Genomic DNA, 27,156 nt, shown 5'->3' with positions numbered 1-27,156 from the left:
TTGTTAAAATAAGTAGCCTTTAGAGTCTATTCAAATCACTTACAATCCTAAGCAAATGTAAAGATGCAATCTACATGTTTTACCAGGAGGCCCATGACCAGGCTCTCTCTTTAAAGATGCACCATGAGAAATCCTGCCTGCAGCCTTTTCTGTCACTTAGACAACTGAGTGGGGAAATCTGCTTTCTAAATCTCTCTAAACCAATTTATTTACACATCTCTTCGATTAACTCTGAGATTATTTTCTTTCCATGGACTCAAGTCTCGGGGAAAAAAAAAATGAAGTAAAAAGAGTTGCTCCCTCCCTCTCACGAGTGCCTCCCTTCTAATTTTAGAGTAGCTCTAAAACCCTTCATCTAAGACAAAGCTAACATCACCTAGCAAATGGTACTTTGTTCTCTTTTACCATTTTCATCACCATAATTTCTTCTCTGTCCACAGTACAAATACAAGAAAGCCTATGAACAAGCCAAAGGGAAACACATTGGCTTCCGGAGCCTGGAAGATGACCCTAAGCTGGTGCACTTCATGCAAGTGGCCAAGATGCAGTCAGACCGGGAATACAAGAAGGGATATGAGAAATCCAAGACCTCCTTCCACACCCCGGTGGACATGCTCAGTGTGGTGGCAGCCAAGAAGTCTCAGGAAGTGGCCACCAATGCCAACTACAGGAACGTGATCCATACCTACAACATGCTTCCTGATGCCATGAGCTTTGAATTGGCCAAAAATATGATGCAGATTCAAAGTGATGTACGTGAAAACCACATTTGCAGAGTGTTTACTCCGGATAATAAGCAATCATGAGTGACCATAAGTAATGACGTTTTGAAAATCCTGAAAGAAATTCATCTGCAATTTCCCAACATAGTGTTTCATTTGTTACCTTAGATTGAATTCATGTCCTTTAACAAAAGGAGATCAATTCTAGAAACTAAAGTCTTGTTTTCTACTATTTTTGCTGGGAGCATTGTTGGATTCTGAATTCCACAACAGCAAATGGAACTTCATTTCAGAAAGAGTGTATTGAAAGAAATATGTCTAGCAAAGATGGTCAAAAGCATAATAGGCTTTTAATAGAGGAATAAAAGGGAAAGTAAGAAATCAGACAACCTGATAGCTCCAGCCCCTCCCTCCCAACCGGGTTTCATTCTACCACTTCTAACTTTGCAATTGCCTACCTTACTAATGAAATTTTGAGAAGGTGATGACTGAGGCAGCCTTTAGACTAAATATAAGGAAGACAGAGAAAGAATAGAGCCAAGAATTTAGCTAAAGAGTCCATTTGATGGTTGGAGAGGTGAATTAAGTTACAAACCCAAAGCAGACGAAAGCAAGGCTACATTTCTCTTTGGGAATGTGAGGGCTGAGCTATTAATTGTCAGGGAGGTAGTAAGTGCCTGAATGAAAGCAGCCATGGCACAGATGTAGAGAGAAATGTCAAAGCTGAGGAGGAAAAAATGAAATTTACACAAAGTACCAGGAAGGTTTCTGGCATACCTGAGGGAATTGTAATGGTGGTGGTTGATCAAAGACAGTGAAAGAGAAAAATGGGGTTTCCATAGTCATCTGTTAACCAAGGGGACTTGGGAATTTTTATAAGAAAGGTCAGCATAGTTGCTTTTCTCAAGGAGATAACAGTCACCTGGGAGATGAATCTATGTGGTATTTCTTAGTACTTTTTCTTTATGAAGGCATTGAGAAAAACAAGTCACAAAGACATTTCTGCTTATTTTTAATTTATCATGCAAGGAAATATAAAAAGGATAAAAGTTTAGGGAAGAAATGGTTGAAGTTCAACATGCTATTGGTTAAATACCAATATTCAAGCAAATATTGAAGTGGAAAAGTTACAGAAAAGTTACAAATGAAGTGGAAGTTACAGAATGTTAAACACACACTTAGGATTCTTGGGAAGTTCCAGTTTCTTCTCATAATTTAATTTTTCCTCTTTTGCAGAATCAGTACAAGGCTGACTATGCTGACTTCATGAAGGGCATTGGATGGCTCCCTCTGGGCTCCCTGGAAGCAGAGAAAAACAAGAAAGCCATGGAGATTATTAGTGAAAAGAAGTACCGCCAGCACCCAGACACTTTGAAGTATTCCACATTGATGGACTCGATGAACATGGTTTTGGCCCAGAATAATGCAAAAATTATGAACGAAGTAAGTCTTTCAATAATGCAGTGTTTCATATGCATCAGAGAGAATCCAGGTATAATTTACATTTAATCCACAGGTTTTGCTAATACAGTTATAGGGCATCACACTTGAGGTTATTTTACCTAGAAAAAGAGTCTTGTCGTTAAAAAAAAAAAAAGAATAGGAATTATTTCTTTTTTTTTTTTTTTTTTTTTTTGAGACGGAGTCTCGCTCTGTCGCCCAGGCTGGAGTGCAGTGGCGCGATCTCGCCTCACTGCAAGCTCCACCTCCCGGGTTCACGCCATTCTCCTGCCTCAGCCTCCTGAGTAGCTGGGACTACAGGCGCCCGCTACCACGCCCGGCTAATTTTTTGTATTTTTAGTAGAGACGGGGTTTCACCGTGTTAGCCAGGATGGTCTCGATCTCCTGACCTCGTGATCCGCCCGCCTCGGCCTCCCAAAGTGCTAGGAATTATTTCTAACTAGTAGTCTTCAAATCTTCAATGAACCATCCTATCTCATTGACATAACCAAATAAATAGGGACTTTTTCTTTTACTGCACCTCTTGAAAATGAGTCCTGTTTGTCTAAGGTGAGGTTGAATAGACATTCATGACACTGAATCAGCAGATTTCCTGATGGTAGCTGGTGTTGGAAACCACCTCCCAAACCCCAGCTTGCTTTCTGCTTTGATGGGATCAAAGAAAATTCCAAGATTACATGCCTGTAGCAGCATTTCAAACCAGGACGTTCTCTGGGTAATCTTGAGGGCAATTGTTCTACATCAGTGTTTCCTTGGTTCATGAATTATTCCAGCTTTTAGAAAAGACTTACTCTATTTTTACATTGATTTGCAATAAGAGATCAAGACCAACAAGTACAATCAACCTTGAACATCTGTTTTTGAAGTTAAAAGTAATAAAATAACTGCAGCAGCACTGGTGGATCAAAATGAGAAATGCCTTTGATAACAGAGAAAAAGATGATTTGGATCTAAACGTGAAACAGTTGCAGAAAATAATGGCCATAGTTGTGCTAGAAAGATAGAACTGTATTATGCTAAGCCACGGAGCAAACCCCCTGGAGTCTTCAGAGAATTGAATGATTTGTGGAGATCAACCTCCTTGAAAGGGACCTGCCTCAAAGACAAGGCACAAATTTCTGTGCCTCTTTTAAGATTTAAATCTAAACTACCATGAGGATATCTATTTTTTTCAGTGTTAGTGATTAACATTTCAGGATAATGATGCCAAGAGGAGAATCATAGAACTAGCACGTACTGGCACCAAGAGACATCTTGATGACCATCAAGTTGAATCCTCCCATTGCAGAGTTGAGAAAAGAACAGCCCAGAGAAGCAAAGCACCTCCCACACAGCGGGTCAACAGCAGGGTCTGGACTAGAACAGGGATTCTGATAACTAGTCACCACTCTTTCCACTAGCATTTCACTGTCCAATACTATTACTACTAGCCACATGTGTTGATTTATATTTACATAAATCATATTAATAATTCAGTTTCTCATTCACATTAGCTACATTTCAAGTACTCAATCGGCCTATGTGGCTAGGTTCTACCATATTGGATTATGCAGAACATTTCCATCATTGCAGAAAGTTCTATTATATAGTGCTGGTCTAAAACAGAGTTCAGAAAAATGACTGTTTTTGTAAATAAAGTTTTATAGTGACACAACCACAGCTGTTTGTTGGCGTGTGGTCTCTGGCTGCTTTTGGACTACAACAGCAGAGTTGAGTAGCTAATGACAGCAATTGTTTAGCCCACAAAGCCTGAAATTTAAGGAATTTCTGTCTATACAGAAAAAGTTTGCCAATCTCTAGTCCAGAAAAAGGTTATTCTTATTTTAATTAAGATGGGCTAAAACAAAGAGATAGCATTTATCATCTATTGCATTTGCAAAAATTAAAAAGCTGTGTTACATGCAATATCTGTAAGGGAGTTTCTGTTAAAGCAAACTTTTAATGGGCCATTTGTTAATGTTCGTTAAAATTTAAAACTCAGGTATCATTACCCTATAGAAATCCTTATATATGTGTGCAAAGATACACATACATACATACATACACACAAGAATATGTTTTGCAGTTTAGGGTTTCTGAAAGGAGATGCTAAGATGAAAATTGGAGTACAGAGTATTTTTTAGGGATCCTAGTCTTTGGGAAGAAGGACTAGGCTGGAGGAGAAGTTGAACAGTGATGCTGGCATGACAAAGTCTTGGCCAGTCCCACAGAGGGCTCTCAAGTGTCTCTGTCAGTAGAGACCTGCACTGAACTGAAATGGCTAGATCTTTGTACCCTCACTTTGATGAGTTGTTGAATGTGGTTATCTGGGAAGGGCATACTCTTGAGTGAGACAGCTGGTGACTAGAGACTATTTGCCAAAAGCTGGGGAATCAGGTCCTTCCTTGAATGAGTATATTGGTGGCACATCTCCATGTCACCACAAGGATCATGGCATTGCTTGTAGCAGAAAAGGCTAGAGGCCATAAGTTAAATATTCATCACCAGAGAACTGGTTAAATTAATTAGATTATACCTCCTAATGAAATACTATGTAGCTCTAAAAATGAATGAAGTAAATTATTTTAAGAAGGTTCAAAGATGTCTAACCTATATTATTAAGTTAAAAATCAAGATGTAGAACATGACTTCATGTATATTTAAAAAGGACTATATGTGTGTTTTAATTTACAGAGAAAATTTTAGGAGGCAAATGCTACCTCCATGCTGTAAGATAAGGGGAAAAAGCATTTTTACTTTCCATCTTACATCCTCCCTGCTGTATTGTTTGAATAAGCAACTTTTCCATTAAAATTTTTTTGGGCCAGGTGCAGTGGCTCATGCCTGTAATACTAGCACTTTGGAAGGTGAAGGCAGGTGGATTGCTTGAGCTCAGGAGTTTGAAACCAGCCTGGGCAACATGGCAAAAACCCATCTCTACAAAAAATACAAAAATTAGCCAGGCATGGTAGTGCATGCCTGTAGTCCCAGCTACTCAGGAGGCTGAGGTGGGAGGATGGATTGTTTGAGCCTGGGAGGTGGAGGTTGCAGTGAGCCATAATTGCACTACTGCACTCCAGCCTGGGTGACAGCACGAGACTCTGTCTCAAAAATAATAAATAAATTAATTAATTAATTTAAACCTAGCTAATAAAAATACATGAAATATTGATATATATGTACAATGATATGTATGTACTAAGTGAGCTTCTTTTAAGATTTTAAACACTAATTTACACTGTTTTTTTCCTAGCATCTCTACAAACAAGCATGGGAGGCTGACAAAACCAAAGTCCACATCATGCCTGATATCCCCCAGATTATTTTGGCAAAGGCAAATGCAATTAATATGAGTGATGTAAGTATAGTTCCCCCTGTTGTCATCTTTCTCTCCAGCAGATTTGAACCAGTAAGAACAAATTAATTAATATCTCTCTCAGTTATGAGAGTGAATGTTTTAAAAATAATGGTGGAAATCCACACATGAGACTCTTTCTAATTTTGCTTTGCGGAGTTGGAGTAGGACTGTCGATGGGGTTGGGCCAAGCAGTTAAGAATTTGAACGGTGATTGGATTTTGTTCTAGGGGGGCACTCCTTATTAAATTGAGAGATTTGGTAGAAAGAAACAGGCTCCGGGGCCAGGAGAAGAGAAAAAGGAAATGAGAGTCCTAGAATTTCGTTCTTAGAGAGCCCTTCCATCAAGCCTTTGAGATGGTTCTAAAGAAGGGATTAAATGGAAAGGGAAGAAGAACATTTTGAAGAATCTGGGGCAAAACCCCAAAACAAAGAATGTGCAAATGTATTGATATTTTATTTCATTTCCTTTTTCATCCTAATCATAGTTGCTAGGAAATCCTCTAATCCTATTTTTATCATTTCTTTGTTTGAATTCCACAGAGATTTGGAATAGCTGACCTTTTTTTTTAATTGTAGATTTCACATTATTATACAAATAAAAGTGCTGATTATAAAACAGTGACGTTTTCTTTTGATGTAAGAATAAGGCTGTTTTGTAGTCTTCCTTTAACTCTTATTTGCATCAATAAGAATCTCTGGGACTTTCACATTTTTTAAAGTATATTTACAACCTAATAGAGACCAGTAACTTTTACTTTTTCAGGTAGTTTCTTGAAAATATGTTTAAGTTTGTTATAGATTGTTTTTCAAACACAGTTATGTTACTTGTAAGAACATTCAGCCACTGAAGCACCAATGAAGCATTCTGCTCAAAAACAAAAAAAAAGACGCCACAGTGGTAGTTTACTCTTCTAAAATAAATCCAGGCTTTCATATTTAGAAGAAAACTCTTCCCTTTGCCTCTCTTTACAGAAACTCTACAAACTTTCCTTGGAAGAGTCTAAAAAGAAAGGCTATGATCTCAGACCTGATGCAATTCCTATCAAAGCTGCCAAGGCTTCCAGAGATATTGCAAGTGATGTAAGTCCAGAGGAAAGCAGTCACCTGGCTGGGGGTTTCTAAGGAACCGAAATAATAAGGGCTGAGTTCTGGAAACACTGAGTGGACACAATATGAAAAACAGTGGGTCTCACTCCCTGTGAATGCTTCTTAACCTTGCTTTTGTGTTTTCTCTGATATTTCTGAAAAAACACCAAGCTAACCACATGGTGACCCTCATAGATGTCAGCTCCCTGACTCATGAGATCTAGATAAACTTACTTTGAATCTGTCACCAAGGCTATGGCTTATAGAAATTCAAAGCCCTTCACTAAGCTTTCTTGGTGAAAGTCTTGTGTTGTTCTTGCCTCCTCCTTCTTCGGATCTGATTTTCTAACAGCATGTCTCATGTATGCAAGGGTGCTGATCATTTGGGATCATGATAGTTGATGAGTAAATAATCAGGAATTTTTGCAAACCAGTTGTTAAACCATCGGTGGCTTGATATCAGCTGTGATGGGCATATTTACACCACAGAAATTGGCAAACACTACAAAGTGAGGCTTTCCCTGCGCTGGCCGGCAAAAAAGCAGGTGTACCAACACATCACTGTCATGACATGCCACCTATATGAAACTCAATTCTTTCATTTGGTTGTTTCCACAAGAAATCCACTCACAGGGAACATTTAATGACTTGGAGGTCCTGGGAGGAGCATATTTCAAAACAATCTTTCCTTGGTCACCCATCAGTTTTACTTTCTCTCCCATCTCTGTTCTTCATCTTCCCTACCTATCCAGCCCATCCCATTCTCTCTTATTATCCTGAGAACTCCAAATTCTTCTCCCCTCTATTACGCTGGAGTAATTTGGCTCTACTAGCTTCTACCCCCAACTTGCACACGCAACCCCAAAAGGAGACAGGCAGAAAAAGAAGCTCTCCATGGATCAAGATCTCCCCTCTGTAGAAGAAAGTTGGGATGATAAATAGTACAATTTCTTCCCCATTATAGCAGTTTAGAGAGTCTTAAAGGAAAAGGAGCTCCACGAATATAAAGCTATTCTAAAATTACACTGTGTGTCTCATAATTGAAGCTTTTCTCATCAGTAAATGACTGACAGAATAATTTCTCAGGGCAGCATTAAGAGAAATGTTCTGTTTTTTTGCCTTTTTTTTTTCATCTTCTGTGTTCTTTTTACCTACTAAAGGCCTCTTTAGCACTAACAGCAAAGTACATGCATAAGTCAGTGTGATGCATCATCACAAAATCTGGGTTCTAATCCTCAGTGGCCTCAGCAGGTTGCTCAGCTCTCTGGGTCTCAGCTTATTCATCTATAAAATGAGGAGAGTAATAAGAACTTTTCTATCTACCTCACAAGGGAGAGTTGTATTCAGTTACATCAATAAATATGAAAAATTAGTTTGTGAACTATAGAGCTCTATACAAATATAATTTTTAATTATATTTTATAATTATACAAAAATAATATAGCATATTGACACTAGATCGATTTTTAGTCAAAGGAATTGCTCTGTGTAAAAACTCATATTTTCTTCACAGTATAAATACAAGTACAATTATGAAAAAGGGAAGGGGAAAATGGTTGGTTTCCGCAGTCTCGAGGATGATCCCAAATTAGTCCATTCCATGCAAGTGGCTAAGATGCAATCTGATCGGGAGTACAAGAAAAACTATGAGAATACAAAGACCAGCTACCACACCCCTGCCGACATGCTCAGTGTCACGGCTGCAAAGGATGCCCAAGCCAACATCACCAACACTAACTACAAGCACCTGATTCACAAGTACATCCTCCTTCCAGATGCAATGAACATTGAGCTGACCAGGAATATGAATCGCATACAGAGTGATGTAAGGCTTTCTTCTACTTGGGTGATGGTTGGAATCCTAGCATGGGAAGGGAGATCACAGTCTGTTTACATGCCATGGTTTGTGTCTAAATGGATAAGATAAAGTAGAATTTGCTTATCTTCTTTATAGAATGAATATAAGCAAGATTACAATGAATGGTACAAAGGGCTTGGCTGGAGTCCAGCAGGTTCTCTGGAAGTGGAGAAGGCCAAGAAAGCAACTGAATATGCCAGTGATCAGAAATACCGCCAGCACCCGAGCAACTTCCAGTTTAAGAAGCTGGCTGATTCCATGGACATGGTGCTTGCCAAGCAGAATGCACATACCATGAACAAGGTACAGAGAACAGTGGCCGTCCACACAGCTCCCACGTGAGGAAAGGCTAGCAGGCTCTGGTTCTTGTTTGGAGAAATCTAATTAAGGTCCATCATTCCTAGGCTGTGGCAAACCATTCCAGATCATTCCCCTACACCATCTTCTTCTGCCCCTTATTTTTTTTCTTCTCTTGACCTTCTAGTTGGGTTAGAAATTATTTATGTTTTTAATTATTATATCTTCAATACTTTCAATCCATTGTAGAAAATAGAAAATACTTAAAAGATTATTTTTTTAAATCTGAGTTTGTTTTTAGGGTCTTTTCTGAATTATATGCTACTTAGTTATTACTTACTACATCAAATTGAGTGCATTCAAGTACTAATATATAAATACATATTTTTCTTTCCTGCTTGTCCCAGTTATTCAAATTTCATGTCTTTTTTTCCCACTTCCTAGCATTTATACACCATTGATTGGAATAAAGATAAGACCAAGATTCATGTGATGCCTGATACACCAGATATTTTACAAGCCAAGCAGAATCAAACACTGTATAGTCAGGTAAAGTTATATAAAAATTAATTTTAAGTTTTGTATTGAAACTTATGAACTTATAAAATAATGTAACAGTAAATACTGATATAAATGTTGAAGCAATGGAAGTTTGGAAATGACACACTGATTAGCCCAGGATGTTGCAAAATAGAGTGCTTAAGAGCAAAGGCTTCAGCCACAACTGTATGCTTTGTGGAGCAGGTTCTGTGTCTGTTTATCTCTGTGTTCATTGTGCTTGATACCAAGCAGGAAATCAATAGAAAATTGTTGGAAAAAAATTGCATCAAACAGCCAGGTGTGATGACATGCACCTGTAGTCCCAGCTACTCAGGAAGCTGAGGCAGGAGGACCCCTTGAGCTCTGAAGTTTGAATCCAGTTTGGGCAACATTGGGAGACCCTGTCTCTAATAAATAAATACATAAGTAAAGTAAAAATTGCATCAAACAGACTTGGTATGAGTTTTGAGATGTATAATACTGGGTAACTCAATTACCTATCTAAATCTCACTTTCCTCATCCCTAAAATTGGGACCATAAAAGTGCCTATGACATTGGATTGCCATGAGGACTAAATGGGAAATTCTGTATAAGATCCTCAATACAGTGCCTGGCCCATGGAAAGTACTGGATAACTATGAGCTATTTTTGTTATTACCCAGTTTTAACACACATACATCCATTCAATCAGTAAAGTCAACTCAGAAAGATTGCAACTAAATTATTGCAATTTATAAAAGGCATTTCATCATTTATTGCTTTTATCACTTAGCTAATTAAAATGTGACCTGTTTTTCTTTTTATTAGCAATTATCTTAATATCTATCTTCAAAATAGTAAGCCCAGGCGGTATTAAACATCAGTGAGAAAGATACGTGATATGCCTGATATGACCATATTGTTTCTGAACAGCAGAAGCTATGATAAAATATACCACCAGGATTCTCACAGCCAAAAAAGATTAAAGCCAGGTCATATGATGCTGAGTCAGTGCTTTTTCCCCTCCTTTAAACAGCTTGTTTTATTTTTATCCATATCTTTAAAGATAGGGTAGATGATGTTCGATCTGATATTCACTCTGTAGGTAAACTTTTCCCTAATAATCTATTGGTATTCTTTATATAGACAGAATAATGCTGAAGAATATCTTTAATTTTCAGAAACTCTATAAACTTGGATGGGAAGAAGCTTTGAAGAAAGGCTATGATCTCCCAGTTGATGCAATTTCTGTACAGCTAGCTAAAGCTTCAAGAGACATTGCTAGTGATGTGAGTACTAGTTTGAGTTCTATAAGGATATATTTTTATCTGAATCAGGTGACTTAATGTCGGTAACTATTTTTATGGATAGTCTTTACCTTTCAAAATATAATGCTTCCTTCATTTTCTCCTACCCTCTTCATTTATCCGGAGTTCACTCTTCTTTTTCACTGTTCATATGTCAAAAGGGCTTCCTGAATAGAGGTCGGGCCAGACGACCTCTAAGATCCATTAGAGTAAGATGCTCTACTTGGAGATGTTACAAAGGACCCGAGATTGCAAGTTTTCCCTACTTTGCCTGAAAATATAATAATTTTACTGCTTTCTACTTGTCTATTTTAGACAAATTCAAAGTGCCAGATGATAAATCAACCTCAACAAGCTGATGCTGATAGATTTTATATGCACATATTTTAAAATAGGCTGTCAGTTATTTCAGTTTAGCCCATTTTGCACTTATATAATTGTAATAAATTACCTTGGGACATAAAAAATCCAAGAAGGTCCAGAAATTTAGGTTTAAGTTCCCAAGGGCTTACTTAACTCTTCTTTCTGAAAATCCAATCTAAAGTTCATAGATTCACTCTCCCAAAGGTAGATTCCAGTTATGATTAGAAACGGTAGCAAATCTGGTGAAAAACTAGGTATTGTCTCTATGTAGGTATTGTCTCTATTGGTTAATTTTTTACAAGTATTTTACTTAGATATTCTGCATATTGCTAGCATATCATTTTTTTTTAAAAAGGACAAAAATGCATTTATTTAATATACAAGGGCTCAACCGAGGCTTAATTTAAAAGACAAAAACAAAACAAAAATACCACAGCTCAAGATAAAGAGTCCTATACAGAAATCACAAAAAGGACAGACCATCTAAGGAAAAATTAAAAAGACGACACAAGGACAGGCTGGGCAGCCTGGGTCAGGGCTCCTGGCTGGTGACCTGCTTTGAGTAGGTTTCTTGCAGGTACTTCTTAAAAGCTGTGGGGTTTTTCCAGAGCTCGGCAGCATGCGTGTTCAAGGGACTATCAATGTTGGGTTCTCCTAGAAGGCTCTGGATGGAGAGCAGAATGGTCCTGACGTCATACAGGGCAGACCACTTTTCCTTCAGGATGTCCAGGCATATGTTACCCTGGGTGTCCACGTTGGGGTGATAGCAGGGCGTGAGGAACTTCACTGTGGGCGCATTGTAAGGGTAGCCACTGGGGAACTCTAGCGAGAGCTTATACCTCAGGTCTTCATATACTGTTCCAGCTGCTCCATGGATGGTCCCTACCCATTTGAAAAGGTTGTCTGATTCAGGGAAGGCAGAAATCCCTTTATCGCCAGACATCATGAGGGTCATCAGCTCCTGCTGTAGCCTTTTGCCCACCGGACCCCGGGCGGCGCCCCCGCTCGGCTCAGCTCCCTTACGGGCGGCGGCGACGCTAGTGGCGGCTGGGTCGCGGTTTTGGGAAGCCATCCGGGCGGCGTTGGCAGAGAGACAGGAACTCGGAGAACACGACTGCAACTGCAGGACTGCGGGCCCGCCCGCCCGCGTTTGAGCATATCATTTTGTTAATCCCAAAACTTTACCTCAAAAATTCAGAAGGTCTTGGTTATAGTGAATAAATTACCAGGATTTCATAGGGAAGCAGGACCTCTTAATCAAAATCTTTGAAAGAAAACAGGGATTTGGTTAATAGGCAGGTTGAAGTACAGAGTGCAGGAAAGGAATGCCTAAAAATGGAATATGACAATAAATTCTAAGAATATAGGGGAAGATTTTATTTAATTCACTTAATTTCTGGCACTCCAGAAATGTTGGAAAATTAATATGATGATATATTATTACCCACTCTCCAGCTTGCAGGTCAATCCCTTATTAAAATAAATCAATGAGGTGATAAGCCTAAAGCAATAATGATGTGTAAACTCATTTTCATTTAGTGCTATGTGCTAAAGATAGTTTAGGAATTGAAGAAATAACATCAATAATTTCCTAACAACATTTGATAGTACCTCATTTCTTTTTGTGTGAACCCATTAATTCGAACCTTTTGAAATCTTACTCTCAAATGAACTATAAGTGAACTTTCCCACTATTATAGAGATGTATTTCCCTCAATTTCAAATGTCCTTGTATTTATAAATTTTCAGAAAATTAAAACAATTTTATAAGTATTTAATGAATTAGAATCATAGAATTTAGAGTCGGAAGATAACATAAAGGACATTTAATCTAATCTCCCACTCAGCATCCTACCTTCTCTCCATCTCCAAAATTCTGTAGATACTTAAAAATATAAGAATTTTGGAGGCTGGGTGCAGTGGCCCCATCCCATAATCTCAGCACTTTGGGAGGCCAAGGCAGGAAGATGATTTGAAGCCAGGAGTTCAAGACCAGCCTGGGCAACGTAGTGAGACTCTTTCTTTACAAAAAATAAAAAATTAGCTGGGCATGGTGGTGTGTGCCTGGAGTCTCAGCTACTTGGGAGGCTGAGGTGGGAGGATCACTTGAGCTCGGAAGGCTGAGGCTTTAGTGAGCCATGATCGCACCACTGCACTCCAGCCTGGGCAACAGAGCCAGACGGTATCTCAAAAATAAAAAAATTCTTTAAAGGAATTTTGGAGTCCTTCAGGGCAGGTCATTTCTTTGTTAGATCATTTCTAATTGCCATTATATACCTTCTTATTTTTGCCTAAATATTTTACCAATAAGCTCTAGATCTCTGTTCTACAACACCACAAAGCAGCCTATTTCCACTTCCACTTGATAGGTCTTCAAGCATTTTCATATTTGCCCTCCTTTGTTTTCAGTTTTATAAATTCTTCAATCTTCTGATCATTCTATTTGTAATTTGTGCTATTTTTTCAAAACTCTTGTCAAAATAGAATCCCTCAAAATTTAGTGTTGTTTTCTTGATACGGAAGGTCAGGTCAGAAAGCTTATTTGTGCCCCATACAAAATCTATGGCACTGCTTTTTAAAAAGCAATTTTGTCAGATTGCTTATGTTGAAGTTAAAGTCCACTTAAACTCCTGAATATTTTATATATGTGATAATGAAGCTGGGTATCATGTAACGTATAACATGTGTTCAGCACCTAACATCAAGTAAATGCTGTTAGTATACTTATTATTATCACTGTTGTTATTGTCATCTAGTACTAATGTGATTTTTCTCAATTGAATCTAAATACCAAATTTTACTTTTACTGTCTTAAATTTATGTAATCATTTTGACCCATTTGGCAGTATGTTGAGCTCCTGTGGAATTTTCTTCCTAATCTAACATATTTAGTTATTTTTAGCCATCTGCACATGCAAGATATAGATCCCAAACAGGACAAGGTTATATGACATAACCACATGGCAAACCACAAAAAGATCCTGCTATTTAATGGATTAGTCTGCACTATTAGGCGTATTTACTTAGTCATGTATCTTCCTGATTTTTCTGCCATTTAGCCCGTAAGGATTATCATTTCCATAAGAATATCACAAGAGCTGTATTAAATACAACCCCAAAGTCAGAATACACAATATCTAGCACAACCAAACATATATTTCTGCATCTAGTTAGAATTAATTTCTTATCATAACCTCTCTTGATACTCAATTACATTAGATTTCTTCAGAAGCTTCCATGTAAACAAGGCTTAGTTTAAGTAAGTAAACATTCCATACTAAGTTAGCATAGACAACCCTTCTCTCATTTCAGTTTTGGAAAACAAACATGAAAACAAGGCAAACTGAAGCTGGATGAGGTGGCATGTACCTGTAAATCCCAGCTACTAGGGAGGCTGAAGCTAGAAAAGTAGGCCTGGGAGTTCAAGACCAGCCTGGGAAACATAGACCCCTGTCTCAAAAAAAAGAAAGAAAGAAAAGAAAAAAAAGCAAGTTGAGCTTAACTTGGCCTTTGTGTACTAAAAGAGCTGTGTTTTCTCTGATTTCAGTATAAATACAAACAAGGCTACCGAAAGCAACTTGGCCACCATGTTGGATTCCGGAGTCTGCAAGATGACCCAAAACTTGTGTTGTCCATGAATGTAGCCAAAATGCAGAGTGAAAGAGAATACAAGAAGGACTTTGAGAAGTGGAAAACTAAGTTCTCCAGCCCAGTGGACATGTTGGGAGTGGTACTGGCCAAGAAGTGTCAGGAGTTGGTTAGTGACGTGGACTACAAGAACTACCTGCATCAGTGGACATGTCTGCCTGATCAGAACGATGTTGTGCAAGCTAAGAAAGTTTATGAACTGCAAAGTGAGGTCAGTTTCTATTAAATCCAATAGTTTATATATTAATTCATATTTTATATGAGTAGCTATTTAGTCAAAGAGAAGCAGAAATTAGGAATTATTATTGAAAATCTAAAATGCATCTGTTTGTAATGCATAGAATCACTTGAATCAAGGGTCCAGGTGAGAATGGGATTTTGATGGCTTGCTCTGTCTTTTCACAGAATCTATATAAATCTGACCTTGAGTGGCTGAGAGGCATAGGATGGAGTCCCTTGGGTTCTTTAGAGGCAGAAAAGAACAAGCGGGCTTCGGAAATCATCAGTGAGAAGAAATATCGTCAGCCTCCAGACAGAAACAAGTTCACCAGCATTCCTGATGCCATGGATATAGTTCTGGCAAAGACAAATGCCAAAAATAGGAGTGATGTGAGTAGCACTCTGGAAATAAATAGATTATAGTGCCTGCTACCTAGTGTTTGCTCAATAGCACTTGCTTAATAAATGAGTAGAACCACAAAGCATTGCCTCATACATCACCACATAAAATTGTATATTGGATCATTTTATTTGAATTAGCAACTATCCTACACTGAATCATGTAAAAATGGGTCAGTGTCAGTTTTTGTCACCCAAAGCTTATTTATTATTTAGCCAAAATATAATGGGAAAATGATCGAACAAACTGTTTTTCTTTGAAACTTGAGTGCATGAAACACCCAGATGTTTTTTGTTGGGGTAGAGTATATGAGGGGGAAAGATTCTGAGTACCTTACACAGGCACAATGGATGTGTTATAAAGTGTATTTCCTGACAAATGATTATAATGCTTTTAGTTTAGCTGAATCAGGATAAATGGATAATTCTGTCACTGTAAATAAGTATCTATTCCATCTTCAACTTATTTTCTTCACCAGCTCTGACACCAGTATCTAGCACATAATAGGTACTCAATAAATATTCATTGAAAAAATACATAAAATATAGCAGGGTGGAGTAATTATATGCAAAGAAGGGAAAGATTACTCAACACTGCTCAGCTAAAAGCCTAACTTTGAACATTACAGAATACTGAAGTATGTGCCCTGAAATCTGTAATTGGTAAGAAGATTTAAACAGATATATAATAACCATCTGTTATTAGGAGGATCTAAATATATCTACTGTAGGTCTTAGGAGGATCTGAATATATATACTATATGTAATATGCTATACACTTTACATATATCATATATCAGAAGTTTTATATAATATATAAGCCCATTATCAGCTTAGAATGAGCATTGATAAACTGTAGTTCCTCTTTTCCTAACTAACCCCTCACAGACTTTTTATAATGCTGATTTCCAGAATGTATAGTAAATGCTGACCTGTCAGCTTCATTATGAATGTTTAAGCATTTACTTATTCTTTTACTATTTTTATGATGACAGAATCCAACAAAATGAGAAAACAACAAATTTGTACAAAATGTTTCCCCCTTGTTGGAATCCAAGTTTCTTTTCTTTCCATGAAACAGGAGATAAAAAGATCTGAACTTAATAAGGTGACCAAATGAGAACCCCTAGATCATTAAGTTTATCGATATACATGTTCTGGGACAGGACTCCCCAGCAGTGTGCTCTAGTTTGGGGAATGCTGAAACATGGAGCTCTCAGGCCTCAGGACTGCCACACAAAACCCGGGCCAGCTGGGGTCCTTGAGCTTGCAGTCTCTCCTTCTGAATCAACTGATACACCTATCCCAGTGTAAATAATAATAGCAGTTTCTCTGCATTCCATGGGGTGAAAGTGGCACATGCCATTGAAGAAATAATCTAACTTAGTGACTTTCAACCAGAAGCAATTTTGTCCCACAGGAACATTTAGCAACATCTAGAAATATTTTTGGTTTTTACAACTGGGGAGTGGCATGCTACTGGCATCTAGTGGGTAGAAGCCAGGGATGCTGCTAAGCACCCCACAATGCACGGGGCAGCCCCCACAACAAAGAACCATCCATACACAATATCAGTGGTTAGCAGGTAGAGAAACTCTGCTGTTTGCTTGGTGGGTACAATGTGTGTTGCTCCAGTGATGGATGCACTGAAGGCCCTGACTTCACCACAATGCAACTGCACTTGTGCCCCCATGAATATATGGAAATAAAAAAATTTTTTAAAGAGAAACTCTGGTGTTACTAAATCCAAAAGGGTAGTGCAGAACTGGGATACACACATATGGAAATTAACAAGCCTTGCTTTGTTTTGGTGCTGAGGGTCTTAATTGGCTTCTCTGGGTTATATGCACCATAGCAAACATGTGCAGGAAAAAGAAAAGTGCCAGACACACACATCTCATGCTGCACACCTCAAAGGGAAATGGACAAGTTTAAGGAATCAATGAGACAAAAAAATTTTTTATTGAAATAATTTCAGGCACTCAGAAAAGTTGAAAAAATAGTACATGTAATTCACATATGTGTGTATGTGTGTGTGCATACATATACCCAGATTCCCCAAATGTTAAAATTTTACCACATTTGCTTTCTCTTTTTGTCTCTTTTTCTCCCTTTCTTTCTCTCAGATCTATATCTATATATCTATATGAGAAATTAAATTGCTTCATGATGCCTAAATATTCCGTCTATATTTCCCAAGAATAAGAACATACTCACATAATCACATTGTGATGATTAAAATCACAAAATTAATTTCCACTGGTCTGCTAGTCTACAGAATTTATTCAATTTTATCACTAATATCCTTTATAAGAAAAGAAAATATTTTCTCTGGCTCAGGATTTAATCCAAGACCACAGGTTGCATTACTTGCTATGTCTTTAGTCTCCTTTACTCTGGACTAGTTCCTCACTGTTTCTTTGCCTTCCAAGTTTTTGACATTCGTAAAGAACATAGGTCAGTTATTTTGTAGAATCTCCCTCCATTTGGGTTTTCTGGTGGGTTCCTGTGATAGACTCAGATTATCTTTTCAGCAGGAGATCACACATTGTGTCCTCCTCAGTACCTCATATCAGGAGGCACAGGATATCAATTTGTTCTATTACTAATAACTTAAACACTTGGTTAAAGTGATGGTGCCAGGTTGCTGTACTGTTGAGTAACCATTTTATCCTTTGTAATTGATAAGTAATCTGGCAGGGAGATATTCTGCCCTGTGTAAATATTCTGTTTTTAATCAAATTTTCCTAGTTTTAGCCAGGCACGATGGCTCACACCTGTAATCCCAGCACTTTGGGAGGCCGAGGCAGGTGGATCACCTGTGATCAGGAGTTCGAGACCAGCCTGGCCAACATGGTGAAACCCCATCTCTACTAAAAATACAAAAATTAGCTGGGCATGTGGTGGGTGCCTGTAATCCCAGCTACTTGGGAAGCTGAGGTAGGAGAATTGCTTGAACCTGGGAGGTGGAGATTACAGTGAGCTAAGACTGCGCCATTGCACTCCAGCATGGGCAACAAGAGTGAAACTCCATCTCAAAAAAAAAAAATTATTAGTTTTAGTAAGTCTGTGAAACTTTTGTTTGGATCCCCTTGTCTTCTGTTGAAGAGACATAAGGATGGCTCTGGGACATCCAAGATATTTTGATAAATTCCCCCCCAAAAAATCCTTTTGGGAATCCTAATCCTTCACAATGATTATGAGGTATAACTATAAATACTAAGCCACATAGAAGCTGGACACAGTGGCTCACACCTGTAATCCCAGCACTTTGGGAGGCTGAGGTGGGGAGTTCAAGGCCAGCCTGCACAATGTAGCGAAACCCTGTTTCTACTAAAAATACAAAAATTAGCCGGGTATGGTGGCACATGCCTGTAATCCTAGCTACTCAGGTGGCTGAGGCACCAGAATCACTTGAACTCAGGAGGCAGAGGTTGCAGTGAGCCATGATTGCGCCATTGCACTCCAGCCTGGGCAGCAGTGTAAGACTCTGTGTCAAAATAATGATAGTAATAACAACAAGCCACACAGGAAATAAAACTTCCTGATTTCTAGGCATACTTTGAATAAGACATCTTTTGAAAAGGCAAGGGCTGCCTCTAAATTAAACACTGAGGTACACAACCCAAAAGATGGAGAAGCCTGTTTCATTTGATAATATTGGCAAGGCATGTAATTACCTAGATTGATTTCTTGTAGGCAGGATTATCTGTAACTTTGAAAATGTGACCCATAATCTCTGTGTTGAAAGGCAGTTATGTCCCAGATAAGTCAAGAAATATTGCATCTATTTTCTGCTTATGTTGTCTGCTTATTATATCAATTCTGTATAATGTTTAATTCAGATAAATTCAGCAATTCTGTTTGAAGCCAACTGTATCATTCACTAATCTAACAACACCACTGAAAAATTATTATTTCTTATTTTAGAGACTTTATAGAGAAGCTTGGGACAAAGACAAGACTCAGATCCACATCATGCCTGATACACCTGACATTGTTCTGGCTAAAGCAAACTTAATCAACACAAGTGATGTAAGTTTTCAAATTCAGCATGTGTTTTCAGAAAGCTCATTTTAATTGTTTCTAAATCAGTGAAACTGTCTAGAAGTTCTCTGAATCCCTGAATTATTTTAATTAATTAACTACATATGACTTAGATTCCTTATTTAGTGGCTTTTAGATTGAATATCGAAATGTTAGTACTCACTATGTCAGGCAGAATGGGGAGTCTGTATTCTCTGTTCCTTGCAGTCCGTTGTTATATATATCATCATAAGGTGGCTTATATTGCTCTTCCCAGTGTGGACAGGCACTCTTTGCAGGCAGAGACAATTCTTATTGAATCTACAGTGCTTATCTAGAATCGTGCCTGACACATAGTAGACACTCAATGAAATTTTGGATCAGTGAGCATACAAAACCCATGCAGGAGAATTTCATTTTTATTGTCATTATCATTGCAGCATAATCTCCTGAAATGTATACATCTGAAAATTAAATATTTTAAAAACAAATTCTAAATTCTAATAGAATGACTTTAACATTAAAGAATGCATTAAAGTAGTGCCACGAAGGACTGACAGATAAACACAAGTCCAAGATCAATAGGCACTTTAAATAATCTGGTTTCTGGATAAAAGTACATTTAAATCATATTCTCGATTTTTAAATTATGTTACAGATCTGAAAAAACAAATTCTTTCACTTAAGCTTTTAAAATTCATTATTTAGGGGAGTCACAGAGGTGACAGCCCAGCTGCAGGTCCCCTGCTGGCTAGAGTAGGGAAGCCCGGCTTCTCTGTGCCCCCTGCCCTCCAGCCTCCCACTGGGTCTCCTGTTGGCTGAGCACAGTGGGTGCGGCTGATCTGGGGGCCAGGGAGGGCTCTGACTCGGTACAGTACAGTACAGGCACAGCTGGGGAGCAAGGGACCCCTTCTGCCAAGCTGCTTCCTTCTGCAAGCCCCAGGGTGGCCGAGTGCCTGCTGTGGGCCAGACCTCTGCTAGGCCCATCAGGACACCCCTGTCCTCAGGGTCCAATGCTGCCAAGGAGGAGGCGGGGGGGTCGGTGCAGCGCCCTGTAGGAGTGGGAAGTCAGGGAGGCATCGTGGAGGAGTGTGGCTTCCCATAGGCACCCCTTCAGGCTTTCACCAGCTCCCTTTGTTGCAAGGATGTGAGGATGACTGACTTTGGAAGCCATGCCAACCAAGTCCCTGCTGACCTGATCACCCACCCACTACTCTTCCAGGACCAGGAAATAAACTTCTTTTGTGATTAAGCCTTAAAAAAAAAAAATATATAAATAAATAAATAAATAAATAAAATTCATTATTTAAACCTTCTTCAAAACATAAGTTTTAGAAATTATGGTGGACTCAGTATCTTACCTATAGATGTGGATCCTATTTTGGATGGTCCCATTTTGGGAGACAGACTATTTCACAATGCATCAGCTACATAGAAGAGATAACCCCTTAGGCATGATTTTTCCCCATTAGAAGAATTAGATGAAAAGCCGTAGCTCTTTTCTAACAAAAATTTCTAATGAAACAGTCCATGTGAATTGAAAAACAGCACCTCAATAATAATCCATTTCATTTCTCTATTGTTTTACTTCTGCCTGATTCTTGCAAGTATAGACATGCTCTGTATAACAACAGTTTGGCCAACAAAGGCACACATACAGGACGGTGGTCCCGTCACATAATCATACTGTATTTTTGCTGTATCTTTTCCATGTTTAGCTATATTTAGATAGACAAATATTAATACTTCCCATTGTGTTACAGTGGCCTACACTAACATGCTCTACAGGTTTGTAGCCTAGGAGGAATAGGCTATACCATATAGCCTAGGTGTGTACTAGGCCGTACCATCTAGGATTGCATAAGTACACTCTGTGATGTTCCCACAAGGACAAAATCACCTAACAATACATTTCTCGGAATGTATCTTTGTCATTAACCAATGCATGACTGTATTTGGGAAGAGCTGACAATTTTGCTGATTTAGGTAATTGAAGAGCTTTAAAGTTTAAAACAGGATCATTAGCAATCAATGGGCATAATTTCTAATTACATTTGAGTATTTTAGGGCACAGATGCTATTCTCATGGACTCAAAATATTTAGCACATTTGATCATTATGCTATATTTGTCTATGGGGAACAGTATTTCCCAAAATGATCTTCATTTCTTAACAGAAACTCTACCGAATGGGTTATGAGGAGCTGAAGAGAAAAGGTTACGATCTTCCTGTTGATGCCATACCAATCAAAGCAGCAAAAGCCTCCCGGGAAATTGCCAGTGAAGTAAGATTTTATCCTCTGTTGATATTGATTTGATTGCAATTTATCACTTCAAAGCAGTCTCAATTTAATTTTAAATTGAACAAAATCTAAGGGGTAACAAATTACAGTGGAATAAAATGATCCCATGCAGTGTGGGATGAGGATAAGATCAAGGATGCATTTATTATGTATGGAATTTCATAGCTGAATTTAGCCTTTAATCTTTCTTATCAAAAGACTGAAGTCTTTGGCTCTCTAGGCTTAGTAAAATATTTAGAGTTAATGCGCTTTGTAATTTGCCACAAAGATGGCAACAGAAGTAAATTTTGAAAGGAATGAGACACATTTTTTTTTCTCTAGTACAAGTACAAGGAAGGCTTTCGCAAGCAGCTCGGCCACCACATTGGAGCCCGGAACATTGAAGATGACCCCAAGATGATGTGGTCCATGCACGTGGCCAAGATCCAGAGTGACAGGGAGTACAAGAAGGACTTTGAGAAGTGGAAGACCAAGTTCAGCAGCCCAGTGGACATGCTGGGGGTGGTGTTGGCCAAGAAGTGCCAGACCTTAGTCAGCGACGTGGACTACAAGAACTACCTGCACCAGTGGACATGCCTGCCCGACCAGAGCGATGTCATCCATGCTCGGCAGGCCTATGACCTCCAGAGCGATGTGAGTCTAAGATTTTCCTTTGGCCAACAAAACATTATGTCTGCTTTTTAAAGTATCAGAGTCCCATAGTGAGCAGAGTTGAGTTTACACAATTACCCTGGACTAATGCCCAAGCGCATCTAGTCACCCAGACATCTGGAGGCACCATTATTCCACAGAGAAAGAGCCAGCAAAGCCCCATTGCTTTGGTGGAAGCCTCTAGATTGTCGAGCTAGACAATCAAAGGATTGAGTCCTTTCCTATGTGCTTCTGTTTAAAATGTTTTTCAAAATATGCTTTTAATCTGAATATTTTGTTGATTTATAATTCATACCAAAAATTTAGAATTTTCTAATAATTCAAGTATTAAAAATATATAGAATATAATATGAACTTTTATTTAGGGGCAAATGATTTAATTATGACAAATTATGACAAATTGTGATAAATGATTTAATTATGACAAATTTGTCACTTGCACTTTCAGAATTTGTACAAGTCAGACCTTCAGTGGCTAAAAGGCATTGGCTGGATGACTAGTGGTTCTCTCGAGGATGAGAAAAATAAACGAGCCACCCAGATTTTGAGTGACCATGTTTACCGTCAGCACCCAGATCAATTTAAGTTTTCCAGCCTTATGGATTCCATACCAATGGTTTTGGCAAAAAACAATGCTATTACCATGAATCATGTAAGTCCTATCTTTGTTTGAGGAGGTTATTAATTTTTTTGTTTATGGAAACACTGAAGTCTGTTTGTATAAAAGAAAACTTATTTTTGATTCCTTTGATTGGTACTAATGTGGTTTTAAAGTATTGTGCTTCTTATTGACACAAGACATTTAGACCTGAAAATGTCACAAATACCGATTCACTGAGCTGAAATTCTTGATTCTCATAAAAAATCAGACTGTCTGCATGTGTCTATTTATTACTGGCCTATACCAGTCATGTTTTTCTGTTTCTCTTAGCGCCTCTATACAGAAGCTTGGGATAAAGATAAAACCACTGTCCACATTATGCCAGATACCCCTGAAGTTTTATTAGCTAAACAAAACAAAGTAAATTACAGTGAGGTAAGTAATATATTCATAGTGCATGATACATTTTCCTTACAATGCACTTTATAAATCCAACTTACTATTAATGTCTATTTTAGAAATTGTATAAGCTTGGCCTAGAAGAAGCCAAGAGGAAAGGTTATGATATGCGGGTAGATGCCATTCCTATCAAGGCAGCCAAGGCCTCCAGAGATATTGCAAGTGAAGTAAGTATACTTGGAAAGTTATTTGCCTTAGCTTTGGCTCAAAGATTTATTTCTCTCTCCTGGATTTATAGTGGCACAAGTAAGCCATGAGGTTAAAGCTGTTGCTAACAGTTTATTGTTTCGATGAATGGTTTAAAATAATGGTAATAGAGTTATCAACAGAAAGGCCAAATTCTAGTTATTGTTGAGTCCATAGCAACATGCATTTCAAAACATGTCCGTTTCCTGCTGAACAAAAGTATTAGATACTTGACTATAGTTCAGATAATTTTTTTGGCTTTTCCAATGATGTATCTCTCATATACAATTGAGCTTATTGTAGGGTTCCTTCAAAACCCAACCTATGCTGTATGAACCAATGAATCTACAAGGGCTGAATTATAGGACACATTATTCAAAGTTCAACGATTCCTGTGGAATATATGTTTGTTTCTATATCAGGTGGTGGGTTACAAATATTTGCTTTCTTTAAAAGATGGATTTGCTCACTGTCACAAGGACAGAAAATCAAACACTGCATGTTCTCACTCATAGGTGGGAATTGAACAGTGAGAACACATGGACACAGGGTGGGGAACATCACACACTGGGGCCTGTCGTAGGATGGGGGGAGGGAGGAGGGATAGCATTAGGAGATATACCTAACGTAAACGATCAGTTAATGGGTGCAGCACACCAACATGGCACATATATACATATGTAACAAACCTGCACGTTGTGCACATGTACCCTAGAACTTAAAGTATAATAAATAAAAAAAAGGATTTGCTCACATTTCTAAAAATTTTTATCTTTCCATTTCTTTTGTCTATGAATAAAAAAAACTCTAGATTTTTTTCTTTATTTCCAAAATATGGGAAGTAATCATAATTTAAGAATAAATGACAATCACAGAAGGGTTAAATACCATATAATGAAATACCTACCTGTCATTAAAAATCATGTGTATAGGTCAGGCACCATGGCTCACACCTGTAATCCCAGTGCTTTGGGAGGTCAAGGCGGGAGGATCACTTAAGGGCAGGAGTTTGAGACCAGCCTGGTCAACATAGCAAGGTACTATCTCTACAAAAAACTTAAAAATTAGCCAGGTGTGATGGCGCATGCCTGTAGTGCTAGCTACTCAGAAGCTGAGGTGGGAGGATCACTTCAGCCCAAGAGTTGGAGGTTGCAGTGAGACATGATTGTACCACTGCACTCCAACCTGGGCAACAGAAAGAGATGCTTTCTAAAAAACAAAACAAAACAAAACAAAAAAAACAGTCATGTGTGCAAAGACTATTTAATGACACATAGAAATGCTTATATAATAACTGAAAAGAGCAGGCACAAACCCATATACAGTATGACTTCTAATTATATTCTCACACACGAATCATAACAAATTATTTTAGTGGCAGAATTACATCTTAATTTTTCTTTTTTTTCTGTGTGTATAAATATACAGACATTCTTTGCAGGCAGAGATAATTCTTATTGAATCTGCGGTACTTATCTAGAATTGTGCCTGACACATAGTAGATACTCAATGAAATTTTGGATCATTGAGCATATAAAACCCATGCAGGAGAATTTCATTTTTATTGTCATTGTCATTGCAGCATAATCTCCTGAAATTTATACATCTAAAAATTAAATATTTTAAAAACAAATTCTAACAGAATGACTTTCACATTAAAGAATGTATTAAAGTAATGCCTATCTATATGGTATATATTTTATATAAGATATATTTCATATGTGATGATATGTGCTATATTTATTTTCTAAATTGTTTCTACATCTATCATATAATTTACATATTCGGGGAAAAATTTTTTTTAATAAATAGAGCAAGTTAGGCTTAGTGATTGCTTTTTACTAAAAGTTAAAACAGATGACTATCTGTCTTTTTCTTCTTTTAGTTCAAGTACAAAGAAGGCTATCGTAAGCAGCTCGGCCACCACATTGGTGCCCGAGCTATACGTGATGACCCCAAGATGATGTGGTCCATGCACGTGGCCAAGATCCAGAGTGACAGGGAGTACAAGAAGGACTTTGAGAAGTGGAAGACCAAGTTCAGCAGCCCAGTGGACATGCTGGGGGTGGTGTTGGCCAAGAAGTGCCAGACCTTAGTCAGCGATGTGGACTACAAGAACTACCTGCACCAGTGGACATGCCTGCCCGACCAGAGCGATGTCATCCATGCTCGGCAGGCCTATGACCTCCAGAGCGATGTGAGTACTGAGAGTCATAATAACGTGCAGAGGTGGGAAATTATTTAACACCTCTTGGAGAAAATGGCAATATATGGCACAAGCTCACCAGCCCCTGCAGGAGGCAAATAGCATGCCTTTATCGACAGGAATTTTAATCCTTTAACCCTTCAGACCAAAGAGGAATATTGTGTGATACCTGGCCCGTCCACCAAACTAAATTTTGAGAGTGCTTTTACTTGATCTCTTATCCTTCAGATGAAAATGCATTGCTGATACAGAGATAAATATTTATTGGCTATTTGTGTCAACAGAATATGTACAAGTCTGATCTCCAGTGGATGAGAGGCATTGGCTGGGTGCCCATTGGCTCTTTGGATGTGGAAAAATGCAAAAGGGCAACTGAAATTTTGAGTGATAAAATCTATCGCCAGCCTCCAGACAGATTCAAATTTACCAGTGTGACTGACTCTCTGGAACAAGTGTTGGCCAAAAATAATGCCATCACTATGAACAAGGTGAGACTTCAAAATTAAGAATCAAAGTGGGGCTCCTAAAGCTGAATCAACGAAAAAGAAACATTAATGAGGAAAGAAAGAACATTGAGTAATAAAAGGCATCTATCTATCTGTCTATGTGTCTATTGGCTTCTCATCTATCTATTAATAACTGATATATATCATGTATATTTTGATATTTAGTCATTGTTTCATGATTTTGATAAAGTAGCATATTTTATCAAAAAATAGTCTGCATAAAATATGCTTATTCTCATTTTCCTTTTGTTAACATACATTTCAGATTATTAGAAGGCATTTATAAATACACATTCCATTATGAACTTATTACCTGAAGATGTGCATAAAACACATAATGTGTATAAAACACATAACCTTTTCTTTTTTTTAATAAAGTTTTTGTGGCCCTAAAATTCCTATTAACTATACACAGAACTATTTTCCTGATGAATTTGTGTATTTTTTTTGATAGCGTTTATACACAGAAGCCTGGGACAAAGACAAGACTCAGATCCACATAATGCCAGACACACCAGAAATTATGTTGGCAAGAATGAACAAAATCAACTACAGTGAGGTGAGAGCAGATTCTTTGACATTTGCACACTGCTGCTTATTTCAGTTGATCTACTCTATGATGACATGATACCAAATGACAGCTTTAGAAAGAATCTTTTTCATGCTTCATGTGAATAACAACTCTTGCATTTCTCAATCACCATCATAAATGTCAAAATTTATGCAATATGAATTATCATTTAGGAAACACAAATGACATGAACTAATTATTTAAGCTGTAACCATGAGATTATGTAGACCATTTTCTTTTATTATTTTTTTGAAGTTAGGATATTAGCAATTGACCTATACATGTATCTCCCCTTTATGCTAAAGCATAACTGTAGTAAATATATTTTCCATATATTGTTCCTAAGTGTGGTTTAGGATCCAAATTTAAGATTTTTAGTATATAAGATTAAAGGCAAGAACTAAAATCCACAGTACTACCAGGTAACCCAC

General features: G+C 38.0%; 2 protein-coding genes across 22 annotated transcripts in view; one reads left to right on the top strand and one right to left on the bottom strand.

Annotated features, from left to right (window-relative positions):
• Nucleotides 1-27,156, top strand: part of NEB (nebulin) — a 244,262-nt gene that overhangs the window by 63,411 nt on the left and 153,695 nt on the right. For all 21 annotated transcript variants that reach the window (XM_054679823.2, XM_054679822.2, XM_063791165.1 and 18 more), the window contains 19 exons: nt 441-752; nt 1,959-2,165; nt 5,416-5,520; nt 6,493-6,600; nt 8,120-8,431; nt 8,561-8,767; nt 9,206-9,310; nt 10,463-10,570; nt 14,499-14,810; nt 15,005-15,208; nt 19,148-19,252; nt 21,420-21,527; nt 21,867-22,178; nt 22,645-22,848; nt 23,128-23,232; nt 23,316-23,423; nt 25,328-25,639; nt 25,933-26,136; nt 26,609-26,713. In XM_054679823.2, coding sequence (XP_054535798.1) covers nt 441-752; nt 1,959-2,165; nt 5,416-5,520; nt 6,493-6,600; nt 8,120-8,431; nt 8,561-8,767; nt 9,206-9,310; nt 10,463-10,570; nt 14,499-14,810; nt 15,005-15,208; nt 19,148-19,252; nt 21,420-21,527; nt 21,867-22,178; nt 22,645-22,848; nt 23,128-23,232; nt 23,316-23,423; nt 25,328-25,639; nt 25,933-26,136; nt 26,609-26,713 — 3,543 coding nt within the window. The remainder of the gene's footprint in view (nt 1-440; nt 753-1,958; nt 2,166-5,415; nt 5,521-6,492; nt 6,601-8,119; nt 8,432-8,560; nt 8,768-9,205; nt 9,311-10,462; nt 10,571-14,498; nt 14,811-15,004; nt 15,209-19,147; nt 19,253-21,419; nt 21,528-21,866; nt 22,179-22,644; nt 22,849-23,127; nt 23,233-23,315; nt 23,424-25,327; nt 25,640-25,932; nt 26,137-26,608; nt 26,714-27,156) is intronic.
• Nucleotides 11,292-14,402, bottom strand: LOC736246 (ubiquitin-conjugating enzyme E2 C). Its single transcript, XM_054679862.2, has one exon. The coding sequence runs from the start codon at nt 12,021-12,023 to the stop codon at nt 11,484-11,486; it is 540 nt and encodes a 179-aa protein (XP_054535837.1). The 5' UTR covers nt 12,024-14,402; the 3' UTR covers nt 11,292-11,483.

Source organism: Pan troglodytes, chromosome 13 (genome assembly GCF_028858775.2).
Source record: "Pan troglodytes isolate AG18354 chromosome 13, NHGRI_mPanTro3-v2.0_pri, whole genome shotgun sequence".
Taxonomy (NCBI): Eukaryota; Metazoa; Chordata; class Mammalia; order Primates; family Hominidae; genus Pan; species Pan troglodytes.
Note: the sequence above shows the minus strand (reverse complement) of the source record. Positions and strands in the feature narration are given on the sequence as shown.